Source organism: Stegodyphus dumicola, chromosome 7, assembly GCF_044657685.1.
Source record: "Stegodyphus dumicola isolate Sdum_Otavi_A_Nest chromosome 7, ASM4465768v1".
Lineage (NCBI taxonomy): Eukaryota > Metazoa > Arthropoda > Arachnida > Araneae > Eresidae > Stegodyphus > Stegodyphus dumicola.
In genome coordinates, this window is record NC_140774.1 from 30,290,520 (window position 1) to 30,304,424 (window position 13,905).

Consider the following 13,905-nt stretch of genomic DNA (forward strand, 5'->3'; position numbering starts at 1 on the left):
AAAATTCTGAAATTAGTCTTCAGTTTGATCTCAGAGAAAGCTAATCCCAATTCAAGAAAATTTTGCTTTGTTCCTTCACTAGATACTCATAAAATTCAATTCTTTCTCCATAGAAGCACCGTAAACATTTAACAAGGTTAGCTAGTTCTGCATGTTTTTCTTTATTCATTATTTTCCTTAAGCATCTCTTTCTTTGAACCACTCTCAGCAAATAAATTGAGAAATTTTTCTGTTTGTCTGTATGCCATAAAATATAGGTAAGCAGACACTATATAAATCACACAAGCTCCACAAAGAAAAACTGAAATTTGAACAGTTTCGAATATGAGATTTTCCCGAAATTTTACTTTATTTGAAACAAATATCGTATGGTGTTTGTGTTTCATACTAGACAAAGCTTTACGTTCACTGACGTCATAACTGAAGATAAGATGACGATGTTATAAAATGCACAGAAGATAAGCAAGCCTTACGCACTAGCGCAAGAACCTTGACTTAGTTTTGCAATTTTTTACAGAAGAAAGATAATAATGACTGCAAAATCATTATTTATTACATGCTTACTTATTATTACATACATAATTTTAGTTTTGAACTGGATATTTATTCCGATAATCAATCAATAAACTTACTTACATGTGGGTTTTTGTTTCTTTCGTTCTGCTGGAAATTTCGTGGCGATCACTTTAGAACATATTCAAAGCATTTGTTCCATTTAGCGATATTGCGCCATAATATGTATTCCAGCAAAACTTTTACTCAGCTTTTTCTGTTACAGACAAATCTCTCAAGCGAATATTTTAAAATTAATATAAAAAAGTGTCTAGATTTTTCAATAAAAACCACTGGAACTTAAAAAACAGAAAAAATCAAAATCGCACACGAAAATGGTGAGAAGAATTGTTATGTAGATGGTTGGCACAGTTTGGGGCATTCTGGAGATTTGGTAACTTCTACTAAGGTGGTTGTGCTAATACTAAGTTTCGAAATGCCTTACCAGCAACTACAAACACTCAAAAACAGTTAATCCAGCAGCTATCCCACCTAACAATTATGATAGATTCTTGCAACGACCTTAAGAATCTAAAATTACTCTGGCAGAAATTAGGGCTAGATTATTGATACCTGGATTATTATTTCTAAAGAGTAGGCAAATATAAAAAGGTAATTTTTAAAACTAATTTTACTGAATTTACGAACAACCTTTACAATCAAAGTTATCTAATTTTGGTTCCACAAAGAATAGTCAGCATAATTTTAGATGCGGTTTACAATAAAATGTGTTTAAAATGAAGGCTGTGCAATTTTTAAGTTGCATTATTTAAGTGTGTAATATTTAGAACACGTCAATTATAAAATATAATCTTGTTTTCTATCAAATATTGAATAAATTCTTATTTTCTGAGAAAACTTAAATCTCCTGTGATTATAACGTGCTTTATACTTCATTTATAGTTTATAAAAATGTATATACTTAATGTTTCAGGTCATTAGAATAGTTTTAAGAGTATAATTAAATAAAAGTAAGTTTCAAACCCGGAGTTTCATCTCGCTAACTACAAATTCATGTAACATTCGCAAAACATGCTCTGAAATAGGTCTATATAAGATAACAATCATTAATAAAAAAAACTGCTATATTATATAACAGGACAGACGATTCAACAAAAGAATTAAGAGAGAAAAAGACAAGTGTTTCGCACTTAGTTTCATCTGAATGCTAATAAAGATCCTATTCAGTGTTTGGATAAGAAATAACATTGAATACCCTTCAACATCACTGATTTCTGGAACTAAATGGAAATTATCTACAGTTATTTCACAAACAGGAGAAGAACGGCTGTGAAAGAAGGATATATCAAATAGAATGTTAATTATTGATATTCTCCTTCGAGTAATATTGCATCAATTCAAGCATACATAACTTTTAATCGGTCTTTACAGACGAAGTTTTGAATATAACAATTGAATCAGAAACTCGATTTTCATATAAATAAATAAATCACTATTTAAATACCGGCAAATCTTTGCAAACTTCCTTTTTGTTGGAACAAAATCTAATATTTTGAATGAGAATCATCTACATCATAAATAAATAAATCACTATTTAAATACCGGCAAATCTTTGCAAACTTCCTTTTTGTTGGAACAAAATCTAATATTTTGAATGAGAATCATCTGCTTAAATTGAATCGCAAAGTATTTCACAGTTCTCTTCCCAAGCAATCTCATTAGACTTCTTCTGATACAAATGAAGGAGGTGAAAAGTATTTGATCCTTTTTAAAAATTCTAGTGACCTCTGAAATAATAATTTCAAATAAGAAAGAGGGGAAAATACACGGATATTTACTTCAGCGATAGTATCTTGAAGTCTCTGCATTTCGGCTTTTAGAGTCTCAATCTCCATTTCTTTCTCTTCACATCGTTTCGTCTGTTTCATGAGCGCTGACTTTAATTGACGTATTTCTTTGTCTTTCCTCTGCGTCGGTGTCAAATATTCTTCCTGTTTTGCTAGGTGTCGATCACAATGCAGGATATACTTCTTCCCATAATGCGACCGGCTGATGGGCCGCGACAAAGACGCCTCTGTGCCTTGGCTCTGACTAGCAAATGAAGTGTAGCTTACAAAGCTCCCAAAGCTCTTCACGGAACTATCGTCGTCAATGGAAAAGGGCATAGATGCCACGGACCCCATATCTCCATAGCGGCCTTCTAACTGCCATGGATAATCCCTAGGAGAGGACAGAGTCATGGACTTGGGACGATTCTCGCATTTTATGGAGTCTAAGAGGTCCCCTTTCAGTCTAGCAGAAGTGGAACGGTTCAACCGAGGGATTCGACACCTTCTCGCACTGCGCGGTAGTGTCGATGAATTGGGAGTTCCATTTGTTGTTTCTGGCTCTGCCATCACCAATTCTGAAATAAGAAAAATCGATGTTATTCGGGAAACATGTAAAAATAAAACAAATTGCACATCCTTAAAAAAATTAAAGAAACAACACATCATGGATTTTCAAATCCTTCGTGACTCTCACGACAAACCTGATCTTTTAGGGAAACATATAGTTACTATATTATTTTGTAATGCACAAGAACGATCTAGTCCTATGATTACATATAATAGTACACAACGTGCAATAGTAAAAGTATAAAGCAATGCATAGAAAACACAACATAGCGCATATGATTCTGAGCGTGTTTCCCTACTAAGGCAACATGAAACCTTTACATAATTAAAGCTGCATCCTAAATCCGAATGTGACTATGTTAGTTATAGTTCTTATCTTAGATGAGGAGGGAAATTAAATACTGCTTTTAGCTAGTACGTTTGACAATTACTCAACGTGCTTAAGCCATATTTTAAAATTAAGTATGTCAATTTGTTTGCTGTTGTGCCAGTGGAATAATGATATGGCAACTACTAGATTAATTTGCGAACTATTAATTCAGAAAGAATATCATGCACGACACTAATTTTTAACATTCAAAACTTTCAAAAATGATCCAAATTTTGTACAAAAGCACCCATAACATGGCTATTAAATGCGTATCTTTCAACTGGTTCTCTAAGGATGTGCTTTTATTTTTTAACAAATAATCGACATGTGATAAAAATCATCATAAAAACACTGGCTCGTGGAATCCTTGATTTTTTTTAACTTTTCACTTTTTAAAATTTTTTATTTTTTATTTTTATTTTTAAACACATTATCTTTACTGGAGGAGAGACCCAGGAAAAACATTTTTGCATAGGACTCCAAGAGTTCTAGTTACGCCACTGATCTAAACGTATTGTGCATATTTTTACAAGCAACGCCATTAGTGCAAGATGATTTTTAGATCTATAAGTGTGCCTATATTTCCATTAAACAAGACAATTACAACCAACCCATCCGTATATTAGATGTTTTAATCATGTAGAGTATCATATAACAAGGCGACACATTCGAAATAAAAAATTAAATAAGCAAACACAAAACTGTTTTAATTCATCAAAAAATTGTATAAAAATGTCAAATAGCTACAAAATCATACAACAAGGAAACGCACTCGAAAAAAAAAAAACATACAACATACAACTATTTAAAATTCTTAAAAATTATATATGTTACAGGCAAAGTATGAAATCCAGCATTCTACAGAATACCTAGGCATTTTATAGAATGCCGAATAGTGGGAGGCAATGTGTGATTAAACATTTCGCACATTGCCTACGCATTACACAGAATGCCAAATGATAAACAGGCAAAGTATGAAATACACTTCTGATTCGTTTCGAATATCGAAACTACTTACCAGAAAGTTGTTGTAAAACCAATGATTTTTTCTGAATTTAATTCGCGTTGTCAGATAGATCTTATTGATTTCCACTATCAGCCAGATAGAAAATAGAAATTTGTTATGGTACACCAAGATCGTCTCACTAACTTTTTGAAGTATTTTGAATAAAAGTTTTTTGATGGCAGTCTTTCATTATTTTTTCAAAATAACATTTGTATTTTTGAGAAACGAACGTCATTTAAATAATAGCCTTATCATGACCTTTTTCTCATATTTTGCCTAAAGGGCATTTGTCATGCTACAGAGTACTAGGTGTTGTAAACAATACCCAGGTAAAGTGGATAATAACTCTCATAGTTCATATTTTGCCTAAACACACCAGGCATTCTATAAAATGCCAACGTTCCATACAATGCCGGTAAAACATAAAAAGTATCAAATTTTCAAATTGCTTCTGAATGCAAAATGCATGAATCAATATTTTTATGTAGTAATATAAAGTAACATTAATCTTTTACTAAGATAACTATTTATTAAAATGCTTTGAAAAAAAAAACTTAAGGAGAAAAATAACATACACTTGTGTCTTTAAATGCGCAATTAAAGTATTAAACGGATCCGGAAGTAAAATGTTAAGAACAGAACTGCCACATGTTAAGAAATAAAAACGTAATTGCATTACCGCGACGAATTCTTCTAAATCCAGTTAGTAAATCAAAGTATTAACCTCGTCAAACATCCTCTCAATTTTTTTATCTTATTAGGTTTAATCCTATAAGCGAAGAGTAGCTTTTAAGAAGGAATTCAGATACACTTATATTAAAAGAGAAGATGAAGATTAGAAACTCGTTAGTTCGTAAATCTGTTACAATAAAAAAATTCCAGTACGAATCTCTTCTTTAATCTATTCGTAGTAAGAGAAGATACAGTCTTTCTACTCATCATCTCGATAATTTTATTTTCCCTTAATGGCCCCTCAGCCGTAAGGCCAGAAGTGGTGGTCACTTTACTATGGAGGCACCAATAGGTGGGCCTCCTATAATGAAGAGACGGACATTCACAACCGTACGTTTTCTGGGATTCGACCCCGGGCCTTTCGGTATCGTAGTCGGCTCCCTTAACTACTATACTGTCTGGGCGGCTCATCTCGATAACTGAGATTCACAGTAGGTAATATCTTAGACATCAAAAACGTTAGTAATACAACATTTTCAGATGAACAGAACGCATAAAAACAAACTATTTGATGCCAAATGCGAAACATACGAAAAATTCTGGGGAAAAAAAAAAAAAAAAAAAAAAAAACGCTATTCTAAAACGCATATGCCTTTTTATAGACGTTGGCATAAGGAAAAAATATATCATAGAATCGAAGTTAAATGACAGTTTATTTACTTAAAGCTGAAGTGCATTATTTCGCGCAGTAACGGATTAATAATCGGGTAGTTAGAAAACGATTACGCTGCCCATTTTACAATCAAGATTTTTATGTTTACAGAAACCATTTAAATATTATTCCTAATCTTTCTTATTTATATGAGAAATTTCTTATAATAATATATAATGCATTTAATGCGTCCGGTTACTTTAATTCCACAGGTTCAGCTAATAATTAAAATAAGGACAAAGAACTGAATTTATGGCTACTAAATTGCTTCATTTGTTTTCAGACAGATTAAATTTTTTTAAAAAATTTCTTACGTCTTTCTGAATGGCAACAGACTGACGAATGGAAGATAAAATTACTCTTTTCTTGGGCTATGGCAAAACTAATTTTAAAAATCTCCTTTGAATCGCTGAATTTGTTGATTAAATTTTGAAAAAAAAAAAAAAAAAAAAAAAATCTAATCTTTTGTTTTGCCAAATGGCAATGCCTTTTTTTTAAAAAAAATTACTGAGTCTTCGAATTAAATTTGAAAAAACTATTTCACGCATTCGAGAGTTATAACACATTGCTTTTCAGTCGTGGAGTTTATTCATCAAAAATTCATTAAATTCACGAAAAATATGAAATAAATAAAAAGCAAATTCGATGGGGCTGCGAATTCAGGATTTTGGACTTCGAAGTGCACACGTTCAAATGCAGGACTGTTTGTGTTCCAAACTCAGTGACTCTACATGCTACCTTTTTTCATTGTGCAAGAAAGATACGCCCATATTCTTTATTAATATTTTATAGAAAGGATTGATTATAAACTACTCAGATTTTCAATTCGTGAGATTGTTTTGGAACTGGGAAAGAACTTCTCCTGAAAATTTCCTTCAATCAATGTGAAATACTTTTAAAACTTTGAAAAGAGGTAAAAAATATAGAGGGCTTACATTTTAACAATTAAATCTAAATGGTACAACAATTTTTATCCAAAAATTAGCAAACGTCCTGATAGTGCACATTAGGAAAAAAGAAAAGGAAGCAGTGACCTAAATCCTACTCTTCCATACAATTAAAATTTTCCATCCTAGAACAATTTCTTTTTCCTTCTTTGATATGGAAGTAATACAGATGACAGGAAATGACGAAAGCTATTTACCGTCATTCTTTACTATTTAACTCATGCTAATTGACAATCAAATCAAAAAACTTTTGGAATAATTATTTCCTGTACTAACTACCTGACCGCTGCTGGCCGAAGATGAATCATCGTGAGTTCACGTCGTTGCCCCATTTTTAGAAAATTCATCACGCATCATCGCTTGTAAAGGCTTAAAAGTTCCTAAAAGGCTTACAAGGACCAGCAGGCGTCAGTCCCGCGGGCTTTCTCTTGAGCAAGAGGAAACAGCGTAATATTTCTACTAGCCAGAAAAATCCGCCAGCCCTGCAATCTCTTTTGTCAAATTCTTAACCTTAATCGTAGCTAATAATATGCATCGAACAACGTAAGACCTTAGTGAAATATAAGCTGCATATTTATTTTTTGACAATCTTCAGTCATGCAAATCTCTCCATATTACGTTCACTCTCTCCTCTGAAGAGGGGGAAGTTGACTGAATAACTCAGTTAAAAAACATTTCACTCAAAAATGATTCAAATAATAAAAGAGCATTTGACTACTTCGATGAATCGTCCTGTGCCAAAGAAAGGACGCGTAATTTATATTTCTATCCTATCAATCAATTATACTGCATAACTGCCAAACGGTATTCGAATTTTAGAAAAAAAAAAAAAAAAAATCCAGAAACGTTTAGTACGTTAAATACGACAGCTCAAAACTGTTTATTAGTTCAAGTTGATTGTATTTAAATGCTGTTGAACACTGAATGAGAACAGTTTGACATGGTCACAAAGAATAATTCCATAGAAATTTCTTATATACAAAAGTATACATTACTTTTTTTTCTTATTTATTACCTAATTTTACGAGAAAAAGTTTTTGCAGCGTATCAAAATATTACTCACATGCAATATATTTAATTAATCTGAGTTAATCTGTTGAAACACATTTAGTTACACAATGACAAAATTTGGCAAAAATCTTAAGTTTTCAAAATTAAAGATTAGGGCTCAGTTTTGCATTAATTTAAGAACTGCAACTAATATTTTAATTTCATTGTCCTTTGCAGTTAAGCACCAAAAATTCTATTAAAAAAAAAAAAAAGATTCGATTCGGTTGTTTTTTTGGAGAAAGGAAAAAAGACAAGACATTCTGGGTCAAACACAATATTCAAACATGCATAATATAAACACACGGGAAACAATAAAATATTCTACAGCTAAATGAGAATTCTGAGAAATCGTGTAATCATTGATGAAGATAGAGATACAAGTAAGACGATTTAAGATTAGCATATATGATCAGGATACAGTTTATCGATACACCGTATTAGCGTAATGATTCTAATACGGCATCAAAAAATAGCACATAATTGTATCAAAGAATCACTTTTTAATCATGTAATAAATATCTATGAACTTCGATTTTCGAGATTATATGATCTTCGGCGAATATTAAAGTTAAAACCACAAAAAAACAAAACGTACAAATCTCACTGCTAAGCAGCTCGCAAACGATTATCCTTTACAATTTGCACCGAAATCATTTTAAGGTTGGGTAGCTGAACTTCGCCTCACTCTGTAAAAATTTTTTTCTTTGTTCCAGAAAAGACCCCAACAGAGCTACACTCCCTCCCCCTGGAACATCCGGGTCAGATTCGACACCCATGTGTACCTCAGTGCGATAAATCTCACTTTCAGCGATGGTAGGGCGTTGGTGATTCAACAAAATACGGCTTAAAACGGAGGGGGGGGGATCAATACAAGTGAACCAGTATTAGAGATTATATGTTACACCTGCCGGAAGAAGTAGCAGTATTCCGCTCTGGCAATCCAGCTACAAATATTGGACGATAGATACTAAGTAAAGAAAGACAGTAAGAGTTGTTTCAGGTAACAAACGAAAGTTCCTATTTGGCAAAACGTAATCATTAAAAAGACGGAAGTGTTTCTTCAACCATTTCAAAATAAAGAATAACAAACACAAATTGTTGATAATCTAGGGAAAAAAACTTCGATGTTTTTTTTTTTAATGTTTATTAAACAATGTGATAATCAGCATTACTCTGAATTACTGCTAATAAATGAATGAGTACTAAATGCAAACACCTGATTTTCCTTTTATACGGATTTGTTTTTATATGTTGTAATTAAAGTCGTTTAATAGTTTTACATGCTACTGCTTCAACACGGTATAAGATTGGCAGTGGAGATTCCTTTTGCGCTTTTACATGATTTATTTCAGCTGACACAACAAACAAATAATATCGCTTTAAAAATATTTCTGCTGTTTTTTAATCCATTCGCATACTACCTATTGAAAAATCAACAATTTCAACGCCACGTAATATCTTGCCATTTCTTGGAACTGAAAGATTGAAAATGGAACAGTTAAGTAGCAATTAAAATCAAAAAGATGAATTAAGAGACTAAAATTGAAAACTAGTAAAAATAATTATTTTATAACAAAACATGCTATGATTCAAAATTCAAAGAAATGATTAAATTATAGCAAAACTTGCGGTGCCCGTTGAATCATAAATCAACTGTCATATTTCAAATTTCTAGATCTTATAGTCATTAATTTCAAAACCTAAGTCTAACCCTATTGGCAAAATTATCCATCACCAGTTTAATGAAAGTGTGCAATAAGCCTAGCATATCCGCTTGAGAAAGAAATGTAAACTTATTTTTTTAGCTTTTCTATGATACAATATTCCCTTTGACTTCAGTGCACGCAGCACAGCGATTGGTTAAGCATCCGATTACAACAGAAACAAATGTTTTCTTACAACCTTCAAACTATTCTTGAATGTTATCCATCAAATCACAGTCGTTGTTGTAGCATGACCCAATTAAAATGCTATTTCAGTTTTTGAAATAAAAGGAAGTCACTTGGGGAGTAGATCTGATAAATGGTTAGGGAACAAGCTGGAAGTCTGCATTGCTGAAGAGCAGTCTCAGAAATCTTGAGTCTAGTGCATTGAAGCAATATCGTGCTGACGCGGGGAATCTTTTTTTTACAGATTCAACACCTTTGACCATATCTGCCTCTCATCTGTTTTCCATATCAGCCCTTCTTCGATTTTACGATACATTTCTTCAGTGATCATATCCACAACGCGACCAGGTCTGAGAATATCCTCAAGTGACCCTCTAAAACATTGGTTTAAAAACATTGGCAGCCAATGTTTTGACGATGGATATATGAAGGTACTGCTTCACCACAGACGTCAATCATACGTTAATGAATATTTATCAATCATGCAATTACTTCACAACGTTTCATCATACCACAAGTATTATACCATATTTAGGATTAGAACTTACTAGACATTATTCATATTCCTGTTATGTATGTGGATTATCAGATACTCATCAGAAAGTTTTAAATTCCTAGCTATTGTGGCCTTCGAGTTTTTTTCGGCAGGCCATCATAGTTGATAACTAGAAGAACTTTTAGAAATTGTGTTAAATGCACTCAAGAATATAATTTGCGCACCAAAATAAATGTGTAATTAAAAAAAAAACTGTAAACAAAATTGGGAAACTACGGTAAAAAATTATTTTTCATTAATTAAACGATTATATCTAAAACGAAATATAGAATATGACCTTGATGCTCTTTCGCCAAGAACTACCTGGCCATTGAGGGGGCAAAAGCGCTGAAGCAAGCGAAAATTCAGGCAACGCAAAAGAATGACGACAGATAAAAAAAGCTACACTGCAAGCAGTAATTAAAAACTAAACGACAGAATTGTCTCAAAAGCTCTGTACAGCTGTTACGAAGTCAAATGAATATATTCTTCACAGACATGCAAAGGGTTTTAGCATGATTTCGGGGTCGTTTCATTAATGTTTAAAATGTAAAGAATATTTTTTAAATGTTCAATCTGATAGCCTTTTTAATGCATCGTGATTTCCATTGGTTCCATTACATTTCCATGATAGATGGGCTTTTCGTAAAATTTCCAGTGCTGTTGGTTTCCAATTCCTCTTCAACTACTTTCCAGGGTCCGTTAGTAGTGGTGGATTTGCACTTATAAGAGGCTCTTTGCAAAAAACCAAAGACAGAAGAACCCATAGGTGAAACGTCAGGGGATATTACAGAAATACACGAAAAGGTACATACGCATTACCTGTATCAGTCTTCATTTCTTCGAGGAATGCAGTGATACTTTTTGAGGTATGACATGTTGCTTCGTCTTGGAAGTGAATGGGACAAAGGCATGGAATTTCTTCTGTAAACATCGGACGCAAAAACTTTCTCTCGATAGAACATTGAGTTTATTTTAATATTTTCCCAGTCCTTTTATATTTAACTTCCCAATGTAACAGAATCCTCCGACAATCATAAGCCCGTTACTGAAACTCTCTTTGCATTGATAAAACCCGGTTTGCACATTTTTTCGCTTTTCGTTCTCCATAGTAAACAGATATTTTTTTTCTTGTTGTTGCAGTCATTTAGGCAAATTTATGCTTCAATAATGGTCATAAAAATTTTGATTTATCTCCTGTGAAATAGTTTACATACAAGATTCTACAAATTGTTCTGTGTTGAGCCACATACCTCGGCAAAAGCGGGATGCCTTTGTAAATTGTGAGTTTTGGTTTATTGTTTTATTTATTACTGCTACAGATATATTTAAAGACGTACCAATGGATTTCTGAGTCAGCCGAATTTTTTTTTTCTTGTTAAAAAAGGTATAACTTTAGAAACACTCACTAAAAGCAGTGCGTACTTTTTTCGAGTGATCGTTCAGAGCCTTCTTTCTATGTAAAAGTAATGATTGATGGTTTTTCCCTTTCCTATTAATAATGTTGCCTATTTTGCACTTCGAAATTTAAGAATTACAGAACAGAAATATTTCCTTTCGGAAATTACAAAAACATATCCTTCAGTCCACAGCTTGTTTACATGTGATATATTTTGAAACAAGAATACATTTAAAAGACAATACTTATCATTTCAAATAATAAGCTGTTGCCAGAAAGTTTTACTCCAAAACTTTTTAAAAATAATTCCTTATCAAAACCGATTTAAAATGTGTAAACACCTTTATTTCTTTTTTATTTCTTTCAACGCAGATGTAATCAGAGAGCTTCAACTTACATAGTTTATGAGTAATATATGGATATAGCTTTTGGGACCATAAACTCAGAGGTAATTCCAGATGAAAGGGAGAAAAATGTATGGCTGAGAGAAATATATACCTCGAAAACAGACAGCTTGAAAGACCTCATCCATTGAAAACAGGGGACCGCCATGGCCCATTATGTTTTCGTTTCGAATTTTAATAAAATAGATAAATAAAAGGATAATAATAGTCTGAGTCAAGGAAAATGCCTCAACTAGACTGCATAGTTGTTTCAGAAAGGCAGCCTTAAACATGTAATATTATGACAAATTGCATAACTCAAAGAAGAGTGCCCTCCTTTGATGCTTAAGAATCACACAAAACAACTATATTTCCAGTTAACATTTTATGAACTCCTCGTACACAATAGTTGTTTCCATTTCAAAATTTTACAGAAAGGCGAGGCTGACGGGGGATATGGGAGTGAAGGAAATCGATTTCAGTGCTAGAACCGAGAGAAGAAGAATAACTATAATAATGAAACGTCTGCCCTTGAAAATGCCAGTTTGCGCACATAGGTGAAAGCTTAACATTTTGACATTAAAAGAAAGAGATGACGTTATACAGGATCGATGAAATATGGATGCAGTGAATACGTATTTAAGCGTTTTTAAAAAAATTAGTCACAAGCTTTATTCCTTTGGATACTGATCCTGAACATATATACATATAATTACAAGGTTTCTCAAAACTAGATGGAGACAATTTTGTAATATAGTATCAACAGTGGAATTCTCTAATTTTAAAAATCTACTTTTTACACAATCCTTGTAGAGCAAAATCTTCAGTTAATAAAATTAATCAGTACGCTTTAATAAATTAAATATGACAAAGAAAGTACCGTACTTTCATGTGTTAAATTCGCTGAGGTATTCGAGAATCATTTTATTGCTTAAACAATTTTTCACGGTTTACAACTTAGCGAGTTCAACCAGATTTTGGGGAAAAGATTGCAAAATAAAGTTACTCAGTTTGGCTATTCAATAAAACAGGGCTAGTTATTAATTTAGGAACTGGCTTGAAGCAAAATGTTAATTACTGATATCTCCGTAATTTTACAAGTGAAATATGAAATTCCTCGTATTTATTTCATTTAAATATATTTAATATTTTATTAATCGAATTTTTCATTCCATGGGGTCCATATAAAATGCTAGATTTTTGTATTTACGGAATCTTTCTATGTCTAGTGTTGGAATATTCATGGAATTTCCTATTTCATTTTGACAAACTTTGTATTTTAAAACTCATGTGTAGGATCACCAATATAAAATAAAATTTGTGGCTACCTTTTCAAAAAATTCTATATAATAAATTAACTAAAAAGAGTCTTTTTAGTCACAAGATCAGCTGAGAATTCTTTTATATTTCTCTGTTATACTCTTGAACGTCAGAGAATTATTTGCCCAGCTGTCGTTCCTTTAACTAAGAATAAAAACTGACCTATAAATTTTCGCAACAAATCAATAAATTTTCGTAGCGTATTAGCTTGAGAACTGTATCTAATCCATCCATATCATTTTCCAGAGTTAAATGAGTGACCTTTGTTTTCAAGTTAGAAATATCTTTCCATTTTAAAGAGTCTCGTCATGTTATGGTGCACTTAACTACCAGGTCATTCATCATCCATGTGAACTAGGAAGAGCTGCTATTCAGCCAAAACATACTATTATTTATTTATTATCCAAGAAGCCTGATAAATTGCTAGTTTCAAATAGATTGCCAATTAAAAGTCTTTAATTTCGGTGATGTTAAAAAAATCTGAAAGCTTTCAGACTTTATATTACGCCCAGACGAGCGTGTTTTTCATTTACAGACACATGCACGTTTCCAGAACATTTGGGCTAACGCCACATTGTGCTAAAAATATTAACTGCGTATCTTTAGAATTTCCGATAGACAATCTCGCACGCTGGAGATAAACATGTTTTATTCTGTACAGTGTTGCTATACTGCTCGCTTCGAAATTGTTGGGTTTTTTAATCAAAACTTCG

General features: G+C 32.5%; 1 protein-coding gene across 7 annotated transcripts in view; it reads right to left on the bottom strand.

Annotated features, from left to right (window-relative positions):
• The window catches only part of qtc (GRIP domain-containing protein quick-to-court), a 224,451-nt gene that overhangs the window by 37,415 nt on the left and 173,131 nt on the right, over positions 1 to 13,905 (bottom strand). For all 7 annotated transcript variants that reach the window (XM_035351413.2, XM_035351414.2, XM_035351408.2 and 4 more), the window contains exon 2: positions 2,352 to 2,917. In XM_035351413.2, the coding sequence (XP_035207304.1) occupies positions 2,352 to 2,909 (558 nt within the window). In that variant the 5' untranslated portion in view covers positions 2,910 to 2,917. The remainder of the gene's footprint in view (positions 1 to 2,351; positions 2,918 to 13,905) is intronic.